Raw genomic sequence first — 25,250 nt, 5'->3', positions numbered from 1 at the left:
TTATGGTTATGGACACTTGAAAATATGAATTAACCCTCCTTTTAGCTCTGCTTTGATTTCAGTCAACTCTGGAGGGGAATCTGGATCTTTTGCTGCTGAATGCTCCACCATGTTCACTAGCTACTAGCTGCCGGTAGTCAGGGCTGGATATGATGCTGATGAGACTGGTGAGAGTGAACCAAAACAGTAAAGTTGCGGGACATAAAACCAAAACAATGAGCCAAAATGCTAAAAAGCTCTGTAGCGCTGAGGGGAAAAGCAGTGCAGAGTGATTGACTTTGGGTTTGTCAGTACTAGTGATAACATTAACATTACTCATAGTCATCTGACCCATTAGACATATTAAAATATGATCAGAGCAGCTTTAAACCAACTGAGCAAGAACTAAGCGACTCTGCCATCCTTCAAGCTTTGCCTCTTTGGCAGTGCCAGACAATGCAGTGAATCATTTGTTAATAACTGTAACCACACTGATGAAATGCAAAATGATCAAGAACAGCCTGAACAATGAAAACCATCAGAAGCTCTGTGCCTCTACTGTTTACAAGGCATGGAGGAAAATAACAAAAAAAAGACAAAAGAGACCGGGAAGGGATCGAGACAAGACAGTCAGAAACAGAGCTGTTTTGCGGTTTTCCTTTCTGAGTCGACTTTCCCAGAAGAGTAATCAGCTAAGGGTGACCACAAAGGAGCCTAGAGGCTTTTCATCCAGGCCCAAGGGTCTCTTCTAGGACCAGGGTGGGTAGGGGCTGGGGGGGCTGAGCCACTACTTAACTATCACACTGGCCTCTCTCTCTTTATTTGCCAGTGACTCACACAGCTGTTGTCACACCACTGGGCACCAGCTATACAACCACAACCCACCCAGGTTGTGGAAGGTTCACTTGTTTTGTTAATGTGTTGACATATTTTCTCTGGCAGATCTGGTCCCTATACGCTGTTTACACGCTGCTGACATGTTTTATTTTGTCACGCCACTATAGGACACGTGTAACTCTGCTCCTGGGATATAAACACAATATATGTGGCGCTGAATGATCTTCTTTGACGCCCTATAGATGTTGTAAAGGAATGTTTACATGACTTGAAGCCGAGCACTGTGCCTGACTGCTTCTTTTAGTGAATATTTTCTATTACTATTTCACTGACTCCACAGAACCTTAGTCTTATCTGTTATATAAAATGCTGTTTGTTTTCAAGACAAACTGGCTGTACCACGATGTTCTGTAGACCACATTCAGTACTTTTGCTTTATACAGAACCTTTATTACTAGGCATGGCAATAGTTTAGCAGAATTTGAAAGTAATTTTAGCTACTGTGTTTTTTTGTAATATTTGTTTCACCAGGAAAGATTCTTGGAGCTCTGTGCTTTTTTCTCAGCAAGGCTCGGCTTCACATCCTGCATGGGAGCTGCCCAAAACAACCACAGGTCATTGAGCAACTCCGCTGGAGCTGTTGCTTGTTGAGTAACTTGCTCAAGGGTATCTGCGGCCCTGAACCTGTGACCTCTGGTCACAACTTCAAATCTAACCAATTATCCCAAGGTAATCTAACACTAGCATTTATTTTGTCCAATTCTGTAAGCACATTTCCAGACATCATGCTGTTTCCCTCGAGCTTTACAATTTAAGACATAATAATGAAGGATAACTGTGGGTTAGTGCAACATGGCTCTTATTTCTGTAGTTCTGCCCGTTATTATAATAATATTGTTATTATTTCTAATCATAACAATTTGGTACTCACCAAGTTGCTGCAATTGCTGAGAACATGTCGGCATTGCTACAAAGAAACAGGTGATTGAAAGATAAGTCTGGTGATATTATCAACGTTTATTAAATCAGTATTGTGTGTGTGTCCAAAGCCTGATTTATCTTGTTCATCTGTGCCATAGAGCTCTATTGTTGTCCAAAAACCTATTAAAAACACATTCCTTCATTATCATGAACACACAAACACACACTGTGACTATTTTTGACTCCATCCTACATACACCGAGCTCCAAATGTAATAATACACCCCTGAAAATAGTCTCCAACAAATGCACTATTTACGACAGCGCCAGCTGTTTTAGGGAATTATTTAACATTTCTTAAACATGAAATGTGTCATGTATGTTCTTAAAGATTTGGGTCTTCAGTAGAAATGAATGAGCATGAGCAGGCTGAGGAAGTCATGGAAGTACTGAGGCACAAGCGATCACGTCATTAGTTTGGATCTTTTCATAAGATTTGTTGACAGTAATAAAAATGTAGAATACTGCCAGCCTCAAGTTTACGCTAATTTAGCCAAACAGGCTAATTTGGACGTAAACAATACTGTTATTACCCGTTAAGTGTCTGCTGTAAACATCCATCACGCTTGACAGACCGATTTCATGGTTCGAATTCGACCTCCTGTGCTTACCGTAATTGTGGGCACTTACGATCTTCCTGTGCAGTAATTACAGACGTAACGGGCATGCTCACTTTCAGTTTTACCTCCACATGAAGTGGTTTCAATAACTGGCATAAAGTGTTGGCAAACAATGTTCAAAATTATGAAAATGAGACCAAAGTTCCTACAAGTTAATGCTTGTACCTCCCCATTACTCACGCCATTCATTCCAAATAAATCAGACACAATAAATGTATCACTCTCTGCGTGGGGACAGATATACCCTATATCATGTATTATAAAATGCTGTAGATTAAATCAGATTAGTGGCATAGAGAACTTTAGTTTGAGATGCTTCAGCTCTCCCCACACTGTGTCCTGTCATAAGACATCCACAGTGTACCTCAGATGTAGCCCTTTACATGAATGTGGCTCACCAGTATTCACATTTCATATTCCTGTATTGTGTTGAGATGATCTGCTGGGTCAGTGCACGGGTCACTCACTGCACTTCCCTCTGCAGCTGCAGCCGTGCTGTGAGACACACTGCTTGAATGCACGCAGCCATTCTGCTGACTGTTGAATGTATATTTGTAGAGTGATCTGTGTAGTCTACTGTCCAAACTTTGCACTGCATGTGAGGTCTCATGTCTTTGTAGCATATGGTAGAGTGTCGTATACCCTGTAAATGATACCTCCGTACCAGCGCGTTGAGCTGCTTCTGAATCGGTAATTTCAAATTTGTTTTTTGAGAAAGAATGATTCATAGACTTTGTAGTGCAAAGTCAAATTCTTTGCAGAAGTAATGAAAACAGTGTTGCTTTGTTGGCTGGATTGCTGATTTGCATTCGGAACATGTGAACTTATTTAACCAGCTTTTGTTTTCGCCTGCTTGACAAGACAATTTAAGTTGTCAGTCCTGAATTAAACGCAGCGCTGAATCACAGCCCAAAGTGTCTTTTGGTTTATCTCAGGGTGGATGTTGCTCGAAGACACAAGGGACCTGTGCTGTGCTCGGGTGTGTGTGAGGAATGGTGTGATGGTGGAGGCAAAGCACAGAGAGTGTCTGAGCCTGCCTGTGGTCAAAAGCACAGCGAGCCCTGCAACAGGAAATGACAGAACTCGGCGCAGAGGCTAAAAATAATGCCCGTTGTTAAGGGAGAATAGAGCCGGGGAGGCAGCGGAGTACAGCAAATATTATTTCAATTAAACCGCAGGCCCAAAACCATGGCCTTCTTTTCAGAGAAAAACCCAGGTGGCTGCCAGGGGAAAAAATAAAGTGAAGGAGAGGGAGAGGTGAGGAGTTGAAGCTCTCACAAACGGAGTCAAAGGTTGGGTGTTGGTGATGGGCGGAGTGAGGGGGGTTTCTGAGTAAAATCTCTGTGAAGTTATGCCACAGTGCACTGACTCAGAGAGGACAACGTGCACTTCTTTTCGCAACGGCTTCCACCTCCTCCCTCCGCGACTTCACTATTGTTAACAAGAGAAGGAGGGTGGAGGAGGAGGGGGGCGTCGAGAGCTGTAATGTTGGCATCAAAATGACACTAACGCCACTCCCCTCCCCCCTTTCCTAACCCCACTCATACACACACACACACACACACGCATACACACTGGCAAGCTCAACACACCCTGGCACTCGGCAGTGCCGAGCTAAGAATGGAGCACTCCTTCGGCTCACGCAATGTGGTGTGCTGAAATTTCCTGCAATAAAAACGTGATTGGGAAGATACCCATTAAAACGTGTGAGGAAAGAGCCGAGAGCCTGCCAGCCAACGAAGACTGAGAAGGCAAAGACGAGGGAGGAGGAGGAGGAGGGCAGGAGAGTTTGATTGAAAGGGGGGAGTCTTGTAGAGAAAAAGTTAGAGGAAGAGAAGGATCAGGGAGGGGAAGGTTGAGGGATATTCTCCTCGCTGACCACTGGATACCCTGCCACCCCTCTGCATGAAAAAAAAGCACATTTGGCTTCTCTTGAGTTCTCTCTCCATTTTTTATTTTTTTTTCAAATCCTGTTTTCATTTAGCACATGGCAGCGCTCCCTCAAACTCTTGAGTTTCCCAAACCAAAAGCTATTTCCTGATTCACTCCCTCTCTCATATAATTATTCTGCTGGACCGTGTTTCTCAGTTCTTTTTTCAGGCCTTCTTTTCCAGCACTGCCTGTTCTGTACTCGGGGTGACATCACAGCCTCAATGGGGTAAAAAAAAGGCGGCCCGGCTCGTACTCTATGGGTCAGAGGTCAGGGCTGCTCCCACTCGTTCACACATACTTAATTCCTATTTTGTAATGTGTAGACCTGATGTAATTTTATGAAACACTTTTGTGTGAGATAATAAAAATTTGCCTGGATCACATGTCCTCGAATGCAGTCATTTGAGGTTAAGAACTCAGATTTTAGGGAAGAATTCATGCAGTGAAAAAATGCTGAAACATGCACGAGTGTATCAACTGTACATGGACTTTTGTATTTTTTTGGGTGTAGGGGTGTATGAAGGGTTGCTACAAGACATTTTCTGAGCTCAAGTGGGTCACATGGTTAATATGTTAAGGGCTCTTGTTAAAGGCTGCGGTATTCACCCCATAAATGGCCGCATTGTTCCTGTTCACACACACACACACACACACACACACACACACACACACACACTTGAGTGCATACACTGAGGCTTTTTATGCCTTAACTATTCTGAATCACTCGTAATGTGCCCTCAAATCTGTTGTTAAAAGTGCACACTCAGTCGCACAGGGGCATTAATGGTGTATTTTAGCTACTCAACCTGCGCACTGTATGTTTTCCAGCTCCTTGCCCTGTCTTCCTGCCGGTGGTATTGGCAAGTTTACGCTGCACTGACACTCGGCTCCGTCTCCCTCCCCAGCTGTGTGCTTCTGTCCTCGTTCCAGCTGTTTGGGTGTGGCGGCTGCTGGCACCAGGAGAAACCTTCACGAACTCGAGGGAAGTTGTGTTCATTAATTGACTGCTGGAGATGAGGCCACGAGAGGGGAGGAGAGGCATGCTGCAGATACTGAAGTTACTGTATGTGTTACTCTAACACAGTGAATATGTCAGTGAACTCCTATGTACTTCAGATTGTAATTTAATGTTGCAAGGTAGAGCAACAATTCAAGTTCAGAAACCATTTTTGACACCATGTTTCAAACAGATGACTAGTTGTGATTAATTAAGACCATTTCTGAGGATTTTAGTGTCTTTCAGCTCATTGTTTTGGTTTTTGGTAACATCACTGTTGCTGTTATCAGTCTTGTTCCCAGCAGCAGCAAGCAGCTGTTTTCAGCAATAAACCCACCACACACTGTGTGACCAGTGTTAGTGTCCGACCTGTAACTCCTGCCTGATCGATAAAGCGCTTGTGCAACTCTCAACAGAGATGAGAAAGAAGAAAGATGGCTGACCTGTTAGCTACTTCCATCATCAACTACAGAAATAAACTACAAAAATGTTTAAGCCATGTGTTTTTTGTTTTTATTTGACAGGACAGCCAAGGACAGACAGGAACGCGACAGGAACACATGGTGTGTACACTCTAGTTGAGCCATCAGGGCACAACTAAAAACAGGTTTCCAGTGACAGTCCGCACCTATAGTATATATCTATGTATTAGATTCATCCGGTGGCCATAAACACAACTTTAGATGATTGCTAATGTAGCTCTTTACCTGCAGGATGTGTTAGTTTTTAATGTACTTTTTCTACAGACAGATTTTGGTCGGTATCTGTAAGGTACTGAAGTTTAACAGCCTGCCCTACTTACGTGGTTGTAAGTGATTGTATATAGTAGATGTATACAGTACGTATACAGTAGCTGCAGGGTAACATGGGGTGAGTGGGTTATATTTAGTACCCATTGGTATTAGTTCAGCAATATTTCACACCAGTCATTTCAATGGACCTGTAGCATTGCTTTCATGTCGAGTTCAACTTAGGTAAACTTTTTACATTCAGATTTATAGTGTTGACCAACAGTAAAACTGCTTTCAAATGTATTACCCACATCGAAGCTATCCAGCCCATTCAGTTTTATATGATTTACTTGCAGAGTAAAAGTTGCAAGTAAAAGTCAGTTTTGACCCAGGGTCAAATAAATGGCATTAATGGGTGTTCTTCTTTTACTCTGTTCTTTTTTTATTTTTGGATTTTCCCATATGTGTCTCACCATGGGAATAACCAGTTCCCCTCATGCCGAACACTTCCACTGCAACTATTTTTCGCATCAGTGATGTAGCTAGTTTCAGAGATAGCTTCTTGTACTATAATGACACTGAAAGAGACTAGCATGAACTGTTGGAAACAAATTTGCATTTGCCTTTAAGTTGGAAATCCTTCAGTGAAAAGCAGCAAAACCTCAACGTCTTGAACAAAAACAAGCGGAAACAGAAGAGGACAGAGTAAGAATATTTCTGTCTTGGTTCATCAGATATCTAAGTTGATGATTTGTTGAAGTATGCAGTGTACATCTGATCTGCAGCCTTTAAAAACCTTCCAGCTTTCCTCCTCATGTTTTCACTTATAGCGGTGCTAAGAATAGCCTGCAGACGAGACAACAATATGCACTGTAATTGCAGTAGAAATCCTATACTGCTCTAGAGGTCATACAGTGAGAATGCAAGTGCTGATCTGAGTTGAGAGAGTACATACAAGTTTGTGCTGCAGAATATAGCCTACATGTGTGTTAAGTTGGGAAACATCCATGTCTACATGAGTATAAGTATGTGCGTGTGTGACCTTACGGTATGTGATTGGCTGGTGATAAACAGGCATCTGCTTGGCAATGTTACCATAGCGTGCCGAGGGTCAGAGAATGGCTTAGCACAGATGACCATAATATCAAGGCAAGAGTGTAGTACAGACATGCAGGAGAGGCAGCAGGCAGCTTTTTTAAACCAGCTGCCGTCACTATGGTTACAACCACCAAGATGCTGACACACCCCGCCTATGAAAAGCAAGATGTTGCACAAGAGGAAGTGCTTAACAATCAATGCAAATAGATGCTCATAAACAAAGTTGCACAAGCATAAAAGACATAACCAGAGGGCTGTAAAGGAACAGTCCAAAATGATCTTGTAAGTAATAACTTAGAGGAGAAGAAAGATCACTTTAAGAAATCCATTACGTTTTTTTAACGGACTGGTTTAGCTGCTAGTTTTGTGAACTATGTCTAATTGACCGTTTGCTCAACCCTCCAAAGTCCAATCATAGCTCAGCAACCGCTAGGCATGGCAGGCCTGTCAAGATCTGGATTTGTCTGCATGTTGAAATTGTGCGCATGGGGCTGACAGATACTCCATATATATAAAGAGTTGAGGGTGGTGTCGTTTTTATCCTTGCCAAAACTAAAATTGCAAGAGTGAACGTGTAAGAAACTGTTTGCTAATGTAAGCTGCAAATGTGGCTAACTAGCTACAGCGGTAATTTATATGCACTATATGAAGTTTTATGTTTTGTTGTTATGAGCTGAGTCCTTGGCCTTTTCTTTTGAAACTGTATCTCTTCTCGGGTTATAATTAAATTTACAATTTCAAAAATGATAACAATTAGCATAAATCTAACCTTTGACTTGCTTGTCTGGTATATAAACTGTAATATATATAATATAGATAATATATAATAGTTATGTTAGAATATCATACTTATAATACTAGGACTAATGTGCTATTCCAACTGCAGTACAAGAACAATGCTGTTTCTTTATTTCCATGTCCTCTACATGGATCATGAGCTGGCGATCCTGCCTGGGGCTTGTAGCCTGGGACACGTAGCATTAGCCTCATATAGCATTATGTAGCCAATGAGTTCATATTAAACATATGAGGGTTCTCATTTTAAACCAAGTCCATGTGAAACATACGAGTTCAGTAGAGACAGTGTCTACAACTGACAGGGTTAACGTTACATCTACAGCTTATAAAATCTGCTAGCAACATTTGTAACTACGGTCAGCCAAAATGAGAATTCTGCTTAAGTAATTAAGTAATAATATCATGTCCATGAGTCAGTGCTTTAACTTGTCTGTGGATAATTTGATATAAGAAGGTTTTGTGCTGGTAAATTATACTACATCTTTTCCATAGCTTCGAGTTTAGTGAGCTGATGGCGTGTTAAGTATACTGATCCTGTTGCAAAAAAGGTGCAAACTTGAGCCATGTAACTCATGTGAGGAAACTAAGGTGAAGAGAGAGATGTAGAAGCAAGATAATAATTACACCATGCCACACTCTAGCTCCTCCAGGCCGATTCCTCCCCTGTGGCAGCAGATAAGAGCAGGGGTGGGGTGGTAGGGTTGGTTGCGGAGTATCATGCTTGAGTACGGGAGTGCCTTTGAGGACCACAGGAGGCCCGTGGAGCCAATAAAAGGTTGTCGGGGAGGGGGGTGGGAAGAGGACACCACCAAGGGAGTCTGGGGCAGGAGGAGGCATCCAGACAACAGCTCTGCAAATCCATAGGCCCTCCCTGCCAAACAGCTGAACCTCAAAAACCTCAGGCAGGGCAAGCTGCCACACGCCACCATTATCTCAATCATTCTACAATAAAGCTGACATTTTCATGGAAGTGCAACAAAAACAGCAAAAAAATAATGATAAATTCGTAGAATTGCATTTAAAGCTATCGTCAAAAAGTGCTCCATTTTTCTAATATTTGAGGTTGCGAGACTCAAAGCTGTATTGTATGACTTGCTGAATGGGACGTCTTTGCCGTGCCCAGAACAACCTGTCCAATCCAAACCTGGCATTCTTGGGTTTATATCTGTAGCTGGGAAAGATGAGATTCCCACAGCGCAGGGTAACATGACGGCCTAGATGAGTTAAATGTCATTAGAGAACACAGAGTACTGCTGCAGGCACTGAGAGGGTGGTAGTGCATACCGCACCATCTGCTGAGTCATAATGGACGCAGTGGTTCCCACTTCACCCTGCCTGCAGACTGGCCTGGTGGTCAGAGAGACAGACCTATAACCAGAATGATTCAGGTTGTAATTGTACTGAGACGGACAGCCTTACTTTACTTCACCACCATGTGTGTTGTCCAAGTGTAACAAACTGTAAATCTGCCTGAAGAAAATGGAAAGTAAAGACAATTTAAGCCAAAAAGCTTTCAATGAACCAAACCCAGAGTACTAAAAAGCACACACTAATGAGGTTACAATGATCAGAAAACAAAACTTTGCTTTACATAGATTAGGGGGCTTAAAGACTGTAGCATCTGGCCTGAGGTTGTTCCAAACAGAAAGGACATGTTGTAATACCTAAATCAAATCAACTGAATTTTGTCAGCCGCGTGGTTCTTTCGCTGCATTCATGTAACGTGGGACGAAAAGTACTGATGAGAAGAATTCCAATGGCAAGTATTAATGCCACTGGATACCTCAAGGTGGCCTGCTTTACAAAATACACTGAATGACTATCTATTACTGGGTTGTGTCGTATACAATGTGCTCCTGAACCTGAATGAATTGATTTTTTTTTTGGCTACTTTGGGAAACTTTAACTTGGGAGGTTAAAGCCTCTAAAAACATTCTCTACATGAAATAATCCTGACTATATAAGTGACATCAAGGTTTAAAAAGCATGTTTAGGTATTATTAATTATAGAATTCAGTTGATTTGCTTCATGGGGACCATGTAGGTGTAGTTTGACGACATTTAACCGAAAATGACTGAAAAATACACCACCTGTCATCAGATTCTGATAAACTGTGATTTAACTACAGACATCTCATATTTAGAAGAACCAAATCTTTTCTAACTCTGGCAGGAACTTGTGTGTTTATGAGGAAACCTTACTCATACTAGGTGATAAAGTAAAATGTGATTTCAGCGTGTTCAACGCTGACTTTGTATTGTCCGATGACTCTTAACGTATCATTCTTTCCGCTTTTAGCTCTGTAACTCCCATGAGAAATCTGTCTCCCATGCTGCTATATGCTTCATGATGGGTTTGCTAGCTAGTTGCTAGCATTGTCTGAGTTTTGGTACTGTAGTGTACGGTGGGTTTATCGGTGCGTGAAAACAGCTGTCTGCTGTGGCTGTAAAAGATGCTGATGAGGGCTGTAAGAGTGAACTAAAATAGTAAAGTCGTGGGCCGTAAAAACCAAAACAATTAGAGTGTTTAGCTTGATAGAGCTGATGGGAACTGCTGACACGATCCTTTGCGGGCTTGTCACTATGAGTAACAACGCTCATACAAATATTGATTAGTGCAGCTTTAAACATTCATTTTATGTCAGCTGTCAATAAATATAGTCATTTATTATTCATTCACACGGTGATTACAGGCTCAGAGACGTGAGTTGCTCTGGGAGCAGCAACCAGTAAGACATGGACACACCAGGTAGAATAGCAGTGGATCATCTCTGGCAGGCATGGCGGAGCTGGAACGTGATGCAGCCGCGTCCGGTAGATTTTGGGACACGCTTCATGAATAGCATTCAGTTACGATAGGCAGAGTCGGTCATGTATTGTTAGAAATAGTGTCAGTTTACCAAATTAGCTTTAAATGAGGGTATTGGTACCACATTTGGAGCTAATTAAAGCTATATTTACAGTTATACTTACCACATGGCTGTATTTACAAGTCAAATGTTTTACACAGCAAGTTTCATTTGATGTGAATGCAGCATTAAGCTTAACATTAGATTAGCAGTGCTATACTTAACATGCTATTTTGGTTTCTGCTGTTGTTTATTGGTGTTAGGAGTTATGTATGATTATGCGGTTGCTTTGATTTCTGTGTTGTCACTGTTCTTAATGGGCAGTTTCTTTTCAGGTTCAGTTATTTCAATAAAGTAGTTCTTCTTAAGTTCTTATTACCAGCTCTGTTTTCACTTTTTCAAAGTTTGTTGCTGCTTTGCTCTGTTGTTTCTGTTTCAATTGTTGCCTCTAGTATGGTTATTGTTTTGGTAGGACTGGAAGTACTTTGAGTTGCACAAGACAAAAAAAAAAGAAAAAAGAAAAAGCCACATGTATTAAACTGTCTGTTGGCGTTTCAGTGACGCCCAGATACAATGTCAAACAGAGATGAATCTTTTACACAATGGACACACACCAGACTCAATGATGAACATTCACTAAAGTCCAAAAGAATCTCATGAATTGGTAAGAGATAAAAAGACGTCCTTCTCATCCTACAGTGCTGTATGTTCCTCCCTCTGTCCTCACACAGCTGGGCCAGCAGACTGCTGGATGGATGAAGGGGGTAGGGGGGAGGGGGGGGTTGTTGAGGGTGAGGCGGGGGGAGTTGAGTTACATTCCTTCCATCGGGGCTGTGTGTCTGCCAACCAGGTCACTCCCAGTTCAGTCCCGGGAAATTGGGAGGGAAGAATTTCCTCTATGTGTCCATACTGGACATAGCCACAACCACACAGAGGCCTGTGTGCACCCTGGGGCACATGTATGTATGTATGTGTGTGTGTGTGTGTGTGTGTGTGTGTGTGTGTATGAAACTGAGAGCCCAGTGTAATATGACTTACATGTTAATTTGTTATGAGTACATTGTACGCGACCTAAGTGTGTATATGTATCTAATTGTGTAGGCATGTGTGCACTCTGCAGCTTATGTGTGTATGTTAATGTGTAGGTATGTATGTGAGACTGAACGTGAAACGTATCAGTGCACAGTTCAATGGAACATACGACTACTGCTCTGATCTGATCCAACCTGCAACTATTAATGATCTCTGTGACCATGAACTTTTGGGGTCACTGAAACTCGTATATTTGTTATACTTTCCTATGAAAACACTGAACTGAAGCAATACTTTAGACTCCCTCCAAACATCACTGCATCCCCCTGGCCTGTTCATCACTTGCACACCATGCACAACACCCCGATGATAGATGCTTCCAGAAGATTCCAGGTTCTCTGGCCCTCGCTGCAGCCTAACAATAGAAAGATGGAGAGATAAACTTCTGTGTGTGTGCATTGTTGCAGATGGTAGCATGTTTGGGCACATGTGAGTGTGTACTCGCATATCATGGTGTGTGCCCGAGCAGATAAAACAAGGTGCATTAGCCTTCAAAGTGGGCACCACTGTCTCACTTAAACAGGTAAATCATTTAATCGTTTCATTTTTAACATCCATAATTCCTGGTTATCTGCACCTGCTGTACAGTTCAGCATTACTTTGTTGCCTTTGTTGCCATCTTTTCTAAATAATTACCTTTGTGTCCGTCTCTCCATGTGCAGTCAACAGTCCAAATTTGGTACAGACTTTCAAAATCTCCAGAGGATGAATTCTACTGGACTTAGTGTGTTAGGGTTAGCTGTGCCAGAACAATATTCCTCTACCACCATGATGCTGGTGTCGTGCCAGAACCAGAGCTAGGCAAGAGTGTAATGTTACCGGGCTTAGAATAGGCAGATGCAAAAAAACTAAGAGGACTTTAACAGAGTAAGCTAAGAAGGGAAAGGAAAGCGTGACTGAGCTGGACTTCTTTCTGTTGGACTAGTAAGTAATATTAGCTAGCTGCTACGTCTTATGTTATTGACCTTGCTTGATGTTCGACTTTTAGCAAAGTTGTCAGCAATGTCAAAAAATTGTCTTTGATGTAAGTACATCATGACTGCTGGAAACACAAACTGAGGCACTTTTTAAGGACATTTGGTTTGAAGTATAAAAAATTCACATCTCTTCATTCTGTGTAAGTGCTAGTACTTGTGAGCACAGATAAAAGAAGGGTAAACAGAAAAATGTAACTGTACGTTGTAAATAGGAAACCACAGTGCAAATTCTTGATGTGCATTAATTGATCTTTTGGCCACAGCGGAAACAAGCTGTGAACACCAGACTGACAAACTTTTTAGCAGGAAGTTGCTTATTTTTACAGCCAGGCAATTCAGAGCAAGTTAGCATTTATTTGAGGTCATGTTCGTTTTATTTATTCAGAACGATATCACAATTCTTAAATTTGCTTCAAGGGGCTTTACAATCTGTACAGCATATGACACCCTTGATTAAAAAGTCATTGCATTCTAATGTGCCTGCAGGACTTTGCGGGAATGAAAACTGCTGCAGTGTTTTACAGCACAAAGATGAGTCACTTATGGCGCTGATCAGAAACTTAATTCAGCCACCAATCACTATTTGACTTAACAACTCTAAGGGCAAATGTTCATTTTATGCTTTTTGTGCCTCCAACTAAATTCCTGTGGACCCACATCTGGAGCAAAGTAGAGGACATATGGAAGCATCCTCTTTGAGACAGGAAGTCTAGGGTTTCTGCAAAATATGGTCTTGATTTTGAGATATAAGAATTTTATACATTGAGCCAACTTAATAGCTGGCGCTCATTTTTCATCTGCCAGTGAGATGAGATAACTTCACTTCACACCTTTAACTGAAAATGAAGAAGAACATAATACGTTTTAAGACTTTTGCTTCATATTGTTTATTAGTGAGACTGACAGACAAGAAACTCAGACAGGCTCCATGTGCTTTGCTGGGGGGGCTTTGTGGCTGAGTTGTTGTCTGGGACAGGAAACATGTGAGCTGAATATGGGATCCGTAGAGAACTTGGCAGCCACACACAGATACACACACACACTCACAATGCAGGAAAGATGGAGGCTCTTCCAGGACACACAGGACTTGGCCCTCGCAGACGACGTGTCACAAGGAATCAAATTAGATGTTGGTGCGTAGAGCGCCCAAGAACAAGGCCAGGGACTTTTCTCAAGGAATCTACAGTAAAGTTGCTTCAATCTCAAGGGTAATTTGTAAATCCAACCAGAGAGCGAACCATCTGTAAAAGACTCTCCTGCAGGACCGCTCCTACAGAGGGGGTCATTCAATCACTGCATTTTGTCTATTACACTTTCCTGGAACGGATCCTAGACCAAGGGTGGTGGTAGGGCAATCTACTGTATCAGTGTGACACATTTTCAGTCTGCGTTTGAACTTCTGATTTAGTAGTTCTTGGGAGTCACATGTATCACTCGGGTCAAATGTCTCATGATATGACATGTTACACAAGAAGGAGAGAGGGTACGCAGAATTCGGCACCATCAAACACGCATTAAGAAATGCGTGTTGAAATGTGCACAATAAGAAAGTCTAATCTGATCTTGTTACTAACCTCCTTGCATAAGCTGCATGTGCTCAACACGTGCAGAGTTCTCAGAGTACACTTTACTGTCACTATATGGATATACACACACAAGCAAAGAGCATTGTTGAACAAATATAGTCCATGATGAATTACTGTCTTGCCTGAGCCCTGATAAAATGCCAGCTGCTGCTCTCCAGCTATGTGAGCTACCCTGTCATGACTCAGTGCTGAGTGGGACATGAGTTGGTCTCTTCCTCGTGTCCAACGCAGAGTGAGAGGGTCATTCCTCTCTTGCTTTGGCCCGGACTGAGTTTAGCATCATGGGAACTGCTGATAGCAGCTGGGGTCCTGGGAGGTTACACACAGAAGTTCAGCTGAGTTAATCCAGCCGACGGGGTGCCCTGTCAGTCAAGACGCAGGGAACCAAATGCAGGGACTAAGTGAGAGGGGCTGTGTTTGTGGAAGACTGGAGAGCGTACTCAGCTGGGTGGTCTCCACACAATCCCCTGAGTCAAAACACAGACAGATGAGGATTCTGCCTTTTGTGTATGGAAGGTTTTGTTGTTCTGTTTTCTGTTTGTGTCACAGCCTGACATAACAGAGCCACCTGGTGGCCACTGAGGGAGGCTGCACCTCACCAGACACTCTATGAAGTTATTAAAAAAAGTATGAATTAAAGAAAAGGCCTAACTTCTGAGTAGAGAACAATTTTCCCTCAATTATCTGACAGTTTCACCTGAGTTACCTGGATTTGAACAATAAGAATTGACATGTTTTACAACCACAAAGCCATGAACACTACACGTAAAGTATTTGAACAGGTCCATGTAAATTCAGACTACACACAATAGAGGTGCATTTAAAGTCTTAAGTATCCAAAAGTACTCAGTATACAGTGGAAAAATGTTCACTAAATACACACATGAACACGTAGATATGAATTCACTGTTTTTGTGTTTTTATCTAAATATTTTATATCCATTCGTCCTTCAGGGTAGCAGTAACTCCGTAGTGACTTGGCTTTGGGGACAAGGTCCAGCACACAGACCACAGTATGGCATGCAAACTGGTAGCTGGAGAGATGCCAATTCACTTCCTGGGCACTGCCAATGTAGCCCTGAGCAATGCACCTAACCCCCAACTGCTCCTGGGGCACCGCCATCACTCCACATATGCGTGTCTATAAGGCCTTTGTGTGTGAGACTGTATTTCAAGTGTAAAGAATTGTTAATAATAAAGTAAAGCTTCTTTTAAAATGGATTTAAAAGCATAAACAGAGACAGGAAGGAGTTTCACGTGTGTTAAATAAACAACAAATAACTGAATACATAGAAACTAGCTAACTATATGTATACGTACTGTATATTGAACTAAAACACTGAAAGTCGACGGCTACTACATGCTTATCTGACCTGCACTCTGTGAAAATCTACCCTAAAAGATTTTTAATATAGTTATTGATCATAGATCCTAGTGATCATAGTTATTGTTTTCATGTTTTTGTTATGACAGTATCCATCTGGTAAAACTTTAGTTGGATAGTCTGACTACAGACAGTTTATTTGTAACATTTCAACAGCCTATTAGTCAGAAGTCAACAAATGAACTGTTTCACTTGGTCTGTAGATGTTTAACAGTTTATCTGCAGACTAAATATATAACAATTCATGAACATGCCTTCATATTTTAAGGATGATTTAGTTGAACTGGAACTACTCACTTACTCATTTGCTGCACAAATGTTCAACAAACAATCAGTAAATCATTGAATTCATTCATTCAATCATTAAGCTTAAGCATATATATATATATATATCTATATATATATAATATATATATATAGATATATATATTATGTGTGTGTGTGTGTCTGTGTGTGTGTGTGTGTTGGCTTCCATGTTAGATATTAGTAGAATTTTTTTTTCCATTTACTTACAAACCATGAGTGGATTGATGCCTTGTCCATGTAGTGTATACATACACCTTAGCTTTCTCTCCACTACATGTATGTAAACATGAAGTTGATTATCTCTTGCATAACTACATTTCCATTTGGGCTGTCAAAGAGACTGTACATGGGGCTGTCAAGAGACTATCCAGATAGAGTGATGCATCGATCTGAAACGTCCAAATAAATTTCCTCAGAGTCAAACTTCACTTCGAACTGATGTGGAACGATCTTACAGGGAGGAATAAGAGAGAAGAAGCGTGGGCTGACACCAGGAGGAGCAGAGACTGGACCTGTATGTAATGAAGCCATGAGAGACCTGATGTTTACGCTTTGAGGTTTGCAGCTGAGATCATTACCACACCCCAATGTTACATCAACTTGTCCACTGAATGTATTTCTATGCATATGATACCCGCAACGTAGTCTGGAATCAACACGCCTGGGCCTCTTCTCTGGGAAATCCACTAAGGCTGATGCAGAGATTAGACATGATAGCATGGTGTTAAAGTGTGAAAGTAAGATTTTATATCAACATTATGTAATGTAACATAGACAGCAGTGTGTAAGACCTTTGAAAATATCCCAGTAGCCACTCCACTCACACAGGTAAAGGTAAACCAGGTGGGTGGGACATGTGGCTTTATGGTCAGGTGTGTCTGTGTGTGGGGGATCAGACCATCCACCCCCCCGTCAGTGAGCAGAGCTGCAGTGATGGCCCAGGTCAAGGTAGCAGGAGACACAGCAACAAGCCACCAGGACTGTGCAGAGGTTTACTCTGATATGGCTACTGTCAGCTCCAGTGCAGGTGAGTCCAGCATATGATTTATGTAAAAAATATCATAAATTTGTCCAACGTGATGGAAACTGAGAGACCTGCCTTTTCATGTGCATGTTTTCAGAAATTGATTACTTGTTGGTTATAGTGTTGCATGATGGTCTGTTTATGAGCGGTTTTACATGGATACAATATCCAAACTTAAAAATATGGAATTTTCTTCAACAACAAATTTGTACAATGTCATCGTCTGTCAAAAAGTCTCTTAGCTGCTTTACATTTCAGGCCTAAAAAAGGAACTTCTTGTTGACACTATTAGTCGTCCATCAGCAACATAAAATGTTCACTTTGATAACAGCATTCAAAGCGTAGTATATTTTTGTGTTGTGCACAAATGAATATGTAGCCAGGCTTGGTAAAAAAATGTTTGTCAGTAAGAATACAAGTTGAATACCGTCATCAAATCAGTGTCCTCTGTCTCTTCACCATGAGGTGAACAAACAAGGTCAGCTGAGTCCACCAATTTGTCAGATTAGTCACTTTGTCAGCGCCTGTGTTAATAATCTGCCTCAAATCCTCCAGTTTCTGGTATCTTTTTCTCACGAGCTTGTCTTTTGCAGCTAAAGCTCCGTGGCTCTCAGGTTGCATGATGCCAGTGGGAACCATAAAGTCAGAGTAATCCCTCCTTTTTTTCAGACAGCCATTGGTGAAATTCTCCTTTACAAGTTTAGGACACTTTTTTTGTATCATGCCAGGGCAACCAAGAAACAGGAGCTGCAGAATTGTCTCCAAAAAAAAAAAAAAAGTCAAAGTGTTTTCAGACTGGTTTTCTTCCTCCTGAAAACAGATATAGGAGAGTCTGTGAGGAAGGGCTCTTTGTGTGAGACCTCCATGGCTGTCAGCCTCGGCAGGAGGAACAGGGCCTACCCCTCCCCTGCCAGGAGACGCCACCGCACCACCTTTAGCCATAAGCAGCTGGAACAGCTGGAAGTGGCCTTTGGACAAAACCAGTATCCTGACATCTACTACAGAGAAGAGCTGGCCCGTATTACCAAGCTGAACGAGGCTCGCATACAGGTGAGACGGCCTTCAAATTACAACTGTCATCTAGTAGAGTGTGCGCCCCCATGCACAAAGGCTCAGTTCTTGCTGCAGTGGCCCAGAGTTTGACTCTGACCTGTAGCCGTTTGATGCATGTCATCCTCCTGCCCCTCTCTCTGTCTTTCCCCATTGTCCTGTCACTATTCAGCTACATCTATCAAATACAACTCAAAAGTCAAAAAAATCAACTCTCTGACAGTTATGATGTCACTCTGATATTCATAAGGAGCGATACCAAAACTACTCACTTCATTTAATTATCAGTCAATTAGAAAAAGTACAACTAAAAAGTTAATATTGCCTAAAACAAAACAAAAGTTACCGTACAATTCCAGGACAGGAAATGTATGTGTGTTTTATCACTGATTACAATTAGAATAATATCCCATAACCAAAACTAGTGACTATAAAAAAAAAAACTGTATTGCAATAAAAGTGATAGAAATGTGCAGTATGTGTATGACATCGTGTTATGTGACAGCTTTGTTTGAAAACAGTTATTTATTTATTTCCAAATGATGCTGCAATTTATTGATTACTCAATTAACAGAAAATTAATCATATAGGTATAAAAGTCATTTATTATTTTTTTCTTATTATTATTTCTTGTATTATATTGTAAGGTGAGTGTGGTTTTTAAGCAGTGCAGGCCAGCTAACCTGTCCTTGTCTCTGCAGGTTTGGTTTCAGAACAGAAGAGCCAAACAGCGGAAGCAGGAACGGGCCTCACACAAAGTTCTGTCAGTGGGTGTTTTGCCAGGCCACAGGGCGCTGCTGGGAGGCATGCATGTCCAGCCGCCCAGCATGGCTCGACAGTACTACACCCAGCCCCTGGCTCACATACCCCGCCTCTCCCCCATGCTGCCCTCGGGAGCTTATACCCGCCACCCGGGCCCAGTTAGCCAGTGCCCGTGCCCAAGTGTCCCACCACCACAGGCCACCCAGAGGCAGCATGAAGACTGGTACAGCCCGCTGAGGAGCAACCTCGCCTCCCCCATGTTCTCACTGGCCTCCATGCAGCCTCTGGACCCTGCCCCACACTGGAGCTAAGAAGTAACAAAGTCAAATACATACAGTACATAGACAAAAGTGTTTTTGAATCTATTCAGCTGAAGATAATTGAGTGATCATGCATGCTGATTTTCATCTAACACACTGTGATCACAGTTTTGAATCTGCACCTAAAATGTTCACACCTATTTTTCTCTCAGTCTTTGTGTAATCCTCACCATTGACATAATTCATGCACAGGTTTTATTTTGACATTCTCAGCAGGTCTTTCAAACTCATTCAGTCTGTTTTTCACAGGTTTGCACAGGAGCATCATTTCACCAGCTCAGAATATTATTAGAACTAAGATAGTTGTGATATACTGATATTGATGATAATCATGATATTCATAAAATGAAATATCAAACAGCCCTTCCTAAATCATTTCCACTTTTTTGTGGTTCATGCTCAGTGTAATTGTTCTTTTTGTCTACCTTCATACAGTTACTGTTACAGACTCTCTTCACCTGCCTGCACTCGTATTTTGAGAGTAATTCATTTTGTCTTAAAGAGACAAGAAATAACATAATAATTAAAGATATACTGGACTAACAGTATTTTTGGCTTTGATAATTCTGTACTAAAAATCTGATACTGTGACAGCCCAAATTTGAACCTATACATTGTGTATTAAAATATACTATGCCTGTAAATTGCCTTCGGTATCGTTCTCCTCACATACACACTTTTTTTTTTTTTTTTTTTTTTAATTCTGGTGCACTGTTACACATTCAAGGGGAATTTTTAATCTACACAATGTCTTAAGACACTAACAGAACTGTCCATGAAACTTGTTTTTTCAGTACTTCTAACAAAGATTTTTTTGCAGAATGTGATTCCAATAATGTCACAATTCATAAAAAACACGTCACAAGTGTGTAGATTAGAGATTTATTTTAATATTTCACATTCCAGAAACAACACAGTTGCATCTGTTCTGCTCTCAGCTGTTTAAATATTTATCAGCCAACAACCTGAATTGATTGAAGGATCAATACTGATGGCAAAAATATAGATTCATCCATACAAAAATCATACTTTAGAAATAATCACAGATGGATGTGACACACAGAGACCTGACCATGTTCCATCCAGATCTGTTTTAAAGGCAGCTAATGAATTGAAGCAAACGTGTTGTGTTCACTGGTTCAGAACAAGTGCTTTACTGGAAACCCGACGAAGGGAAATCGGCTTTGAAACAACTGCGGCATTAACCAGTGTGCTTTAAGTCTAGCTTATCCAGTGATAAAGAAACAGCAGTACGGTGCTGCTTTACATTCACTCCATGACGTTAGATTCATGTCAAGTATCTGCTGGCTGACAGACTACAGTGAAGATGATTGTGATTGGCTCATATAATTGTGGTAGTCTTCATGAAAACAACAGTAAACGCGGTGCTGACGTGCTGCTGGCAACCTCAAGCTTCCCCTCTAAAGTAAGCTTCTGCTCCACACACACACACACTACACCAGGCTATATACTGCACATCTGAGCAAGTCAAGGCCACTTTCCATGCGATGAGAGCGCCCCTTTTGTCTCGTCCTCATCACAAGCAGCAAATGAAATGGATTCACGGAAGGAATCATTTGGTCCACACAGTCAAAACACTTCAGACGGAACCTGTGGTCCATTCAAAGTGATGACACTCTGTTTAGATGCTATCGGGCTACTAGACTGAATTAAATGTAGCACCACTAAAAGAAGAGCGCACACTGTAGAGTGTACTGCATGTATAAGGGGCCGATTCACCCCAAAATACGAAAAATCACAAAAACATATTCCCTTACTGTAACAATGACGATGGATTTCTTTTTATTTGCCATAACTTCCACTGAGACCTCTGCTGCCACAGCACCACAATGGAGGTTTTGTTTGTGATGCTGTACACGTGGACAGCTTTCACTGGTAGTTTTACTAGTTTCCTGTGGAAGTTTTGGGCTTTTATTGTGTAGGCCTTTTGTCAGAGGTCAGAGGGGTTGAGTAAAAAAAAATGTCTATTAGTGATAATGGGTGAATTGACCCTTTATAAACAGCATTATTTCAAGGAATCTACAAAAGCAGAGGGTGCAGAACGTTCACTTGAAGTGTACTCACACACCAGAGTCAAACTAAGAAAAAAAAAGGGGCATTTGCTACTTTTTTTTGTTTTGCTTATCAAATTATTGGTATAACCAGTTTTGCTGCTACCGGCTTGAACATTACATAAAAAAGTAGCATAAGCTTAGAAAGTACCAAAACTTCATAAATTACTAATAACCCTGATTGATCACCCTTAAGAGAAAGCAGAGATTAAACAGTAGTTCTCTAGACAGCGTGGTGGCAGTGCCTCGGTTTGACTTCTCTTCTCTGCAGATTCCTTGTGGTTGTTGTTGTTGTGGACATGAAGAGTGTCAGTGTTCACGTAACATCTTACTCCAGTGATTTGGCAAACTCTGCGTAATCTATGTAACCATCATTGTTTTTGTCGTCGTCCCTCAGAACGTCATCGATGAGAGTGATGAGGTCCTCTTCTTTCATTGGCTGGCTGTTCTCGCCTCTCTCCTGAGAAAAACAGTGAAACATTCATGTAGATGTATTAGTACAGATATTCATTATTACAGATAAAGCTGAGTAACGTCATAAAATGCAGGGAAACATGGGCAGATATGTTGTTTCATTTCTGAAAATTTGCTCGCTGCTTATTGGAATCGATAAGTCACAGAGGACTCTTGCTAATTTGTAGCTTTGTGTAACTTCCAGAGGGTCTAGCCAGAAAACACAGCTGGTCCACGCCCAGCCTCAGGACAGAACCATCAGATTAAACATGTGTCTCACATCCTGTCTGACAGCATTCAGACATACATGAAATGTATGTACATTTGTGTATATTTTCCACAATAAAATACAGAGTTGTTTCTGTGCACACTCTCTCTCCCCCTTTTGGTTCCTTCACATATTTTCAGACCAGAAACTTGAACGTTTATGTCTATGTCTCTTCAAACCACCAGACTTCATTGATAAAAAAAAAAGTGATTTCACTATGCAGGAGTTGCTGGTCCAACGCTGCCTAGATCTGTTAGTGAGTTTGTTTTTATGTGACTTTGGTGTTTAAACACATTAGTTCCAAATTAAGTTAGTAATCAGTAAGTCAGTTAGTGTGAATTATTTGCTGCAGGTCGAGGCAACGGTAGCAAGTCCCCGTATTCTGTGGGCTAAAATGATGCCTTCTGTCCATGAAGTCCGGTTCAGTTTCAGATTGGAAAGGGCGGTCTGACAGCAAGGTAACCTGGGGAAAATATTCTAAATATAGCGCACACTTAGACTGATTTAAGTCTTTAAAGTGGACATATGCTTAGCCTCTGTGCTGGAACTCCTGTCTGTCTCCACATTGAAACTGGTTATGGAGGAGTGTCGGTTAGCTCAGTTGGTAGAGCATCTGCCAGGCGTTATCGCAGCGGCCCAGGGTTCCAATCCAACAAGCGGCCATTTGCTGCGGTCATTCCCCATCTCTCTCTCTCCCCACATTCTTGTCACTCTTCAGCTGTCTCTATACAAAGTTTGAAAAGACCAAAAAACAAAAACACCTGGGGTGTAACACACAAGCGGGTAAGTGGAGCAGTGTCTAACAGGGGCAGTAAAACTTGTACATGCAGCGCAGTCGATGAAGCAATCATCCGTGAAATACTTTTTGCGAAATCCTAAACTTTCGCAAACTTGAAACTCTTCAAAATAAATGTATTGCAGCTGCTGGAATGCAACCATGATAATTTAGGGAAAGCAGAGTCTGGTGGGAGTCTCAAAATTCCACAGTTTACATGACAGGAGGGTAACTGGGGGATCTTAAATGTGCATTTTGCAAGAAATTGCATTAAAGTAAGCACTAAAAAGTGTTTTCCACGATACTAAAAGGAATAAATTAGATGAAAAGTATGGTAAGGACACATGCCCTCTATAATCCTTTAGCAGACAGTAATAGCTGATTAGCTGTACTGAAGTTATCAGGCATTATGTTCACACACACACACAGTGTAACCCAGTGGCCTACCTCCCTGTGTACGTGTGTGATAGCTGTGGCTAGCTCCAATCCATCCAGCAGGTTGTTGCCATCGTAATCATGCATCTTGAAATAGTGCAGCTGAAGCTCCTGCGGTGTCATGTCCTTCTCTGGTTTGTCTATGACTCCCTCTAAATGCTCCATGATGTGGCTGCAAGACAAACGGCCAGTCAAAAACCACAGCTCATGATTACACAGAGTGTGCGAACGCCGCCGCCGACCACATTCAAAGTTCACCATTCTGTGCAAATAAATGCTGAATCATTCATGTACGGTAGACAGAGAAAATGTTTGAATGTCACTCACTCTTTGTCCTGAATCATGTTTTTGTCCAGGCGACCATGACCGTGGCCGGTTATGTGAGCTCCACTCTCGATGACCGGTGGCTGCTGCTGCTGGTGGTGGTGTGGATCCCCCTGAGAGTGAACACACAGCAGAGAGGACAGGAGGAGGAGAAGACCCCCCCAATACACACTACACCTGCCTCTCCTCATTCTGCTGAACAAACACACACACGCACACACACACACACACACACACACACACACACACACACACACACACAGACAAAGACACACACAGACAGACAAACAAACACAGTGACAAACAGACAAGGAGACAGACATCCAGTTAAAGAAATGTGCTGACACTATCAATCTGTGTCGGATATCATAAAGTATGTGTCCTGTTTACATATGCTATAATTAAGGGCTGCAACTGATGATAATGTTCATTATTTTCTAGATTTCATGCAGTCATAAAACAGTGAAAATGTGATGTCTCTTTATGAGTTTTGTCAGTTTAATATGATATAAAATAGACAAAGCAGCACATCTTCATATTTTAGAAGATGAAAACTGAATTTTCTGTCACTTCTGCATAAATAATTAATCAATTATAAAACAGCTGTTTCTGTCTCTGGACTACTTGTTGCAGATTTACTAAATTCACACATCTGTATCCACTCTGAATAATGTTACTCAGTTTCCCCTCACACTTTCCACTCACATATCTCAGCGTTGTAACGAGATAAACCCTCATTAACTGATTCATCATTAAAGATGATCTTCTTATTGTTTCTATGTAACTACTTACGTCTTAATAAAGCTAAATCAGATTCAGAAGAGAACTACACCATGTTAACATGACATGACATTAAGTGAAGCCTGTAAATCAAAACTGTGTTCATGTCAAACACATTCAAAGTCACACGTGTTGTTTAAGTGTTAACTCGTTAACTAGCGCAGAAAAACAACGAGCTGCGTTATTTAACTAACTGTTTTGAAAACGTCACGCTGAAGTTACATGCTGATGGTGACATAACAGACACTTTGTTAGTAAGAGAGCAGAAATGACCGTAACATCACAGCGTCAGCAGACAGGCTGGCTCTAATAAGATTTGCTAGCATGAAGCTTCATTGTGCGCTGACATGTCACGGCCTGTTTCCTGCACAGAGCGTACAAAGCGTCCACTCGTATAGTTACGTACACAATTATTTTATACTTACTCAAAAGTAGTTTGTATCCTCACGTCACTCCGTGGACTGTTATGTTGTTTTCTTAGTTGTCTGGTAACAATGACCAGTCACAGCGCGGAAAGGACTAAGCGGCTTGCCGTAGTTGCACTTGGACACGACAGCTCATTGTGATTGGTTTAAATTCTCAGAGAGTATGAAGCGGAAGCGAGAGTGTTCACCACCTCGACGTCTGAAATCAGCAAAAACTTACTAGACAGACTATAAAACGTTATTTTAAACTGTGTCCACGACTGAATTACGCCTTTATCATACTCAGCACATGTTCCAACATGACGTTAAAAGATATAGAAAAACAATGACACATACAACAGCTAGAAATGCCTTGTTACTACGTAACAAAATGTGTACTTCCTGTTTCGCACGGTG

General features: G+C 41.5%; 2 protein-coding genes across 4 annotated transcripts; one reads left to right on the top strand and one right to left on the bottom strand.

Moving 5' to 3' along the window:
* The first annotated feature begins 12,793 nt into the window (after window positions 1–12,793).
* Window positions 12,794–20,022, top strand: prop1 (PROP paired-like homeobox 1). 2 transcript variants are annotated; one of them, XM_027278034.1, is made up of 4 exons: window positions 12,794–12,837; window positions 16,583–17,193; window positions 18,011–18,240; window positions 18,942–20,022. In XM_027278034.1, exons 2-4 carry the CDS (start codon window positions 17,031–17,033, stop codon window positions 19,311–19,313), a joined length of 765 nt encoding a protein of 254 aa, XP_027133835.1. In that variant the 5' UTR covers window positions 12,794–12,837; window positions 16,583–17,030; the 3' UTR covers window positions 19,314–20,022. The 2 variants fall into 2 exon arrangements, with proteins under 2 accessions (XP_027133835.1, XP_019130129.2); XM_019274584.2 differs by lacking the exon at window positions 12,794–12,837 and having other exon boundaries at window positions 16,475–17,193.
* A 166-nt stretch (window positions 20,023–20,188) lies between these two features.
* mcfd2 (multiple coagulation factor deficiency 2, ER cargo receptor complex subunit) lies at window positions 20,189–24,992 on the bottom strand. 2 transcript variants are annotated; one of them, XM_019274585.2, is made up of 4 exons: window positions 24,855–24,992; window positions 23,653–23,841; window positions 23,338–23,497; window positions 20,189–21,854 (listed from the first exon to the last, which is right to left on the bottom strand). In XM_019274585.2, the coding sequence occupies exons 2-4, from the start codon at window positions 23,838–23,840 to the stop codon at window positions 21,723–21,725; spliced, it is 480 nt and encodes a 159-aa protein (XP_019130130.1). In that variant the 5' UTR covers window position 23,841; window positions 24,855–24,992; the 3' UTR covers window positions 20,189–21,722. The 2 variants fall into 2 exon arrangements, with proteins under 2 accessions (XP_019130130.1, XP_010737949.1); XM_010739647.3 differs by having other exon boundaries at window positions 23,653–23,844; window positions 24,855–24,985.
* Between the last annotated feature and the right edge of the window lie 258 nt (window positions 24,993–25,250).

Source organism: Larimichthys crocea, chromosome III, assembly GCF_000972845.2.
Source record: "Larimichthys crocea isolate SSNF chromosome III, L_crocea_2.0, whole genome shotgun sequence".
Lineage (NCBI taxonomy): Eukaryota > Metazoa > Chordata > Actinopteri > Sciaenidae > Larimichthys > Larimichthys crocea.
The sequence above is the reverse complement of the archived record's forward strand: the minus strand, read 5'-3'. Positions and strand labels throughout refer to the sequence as shown.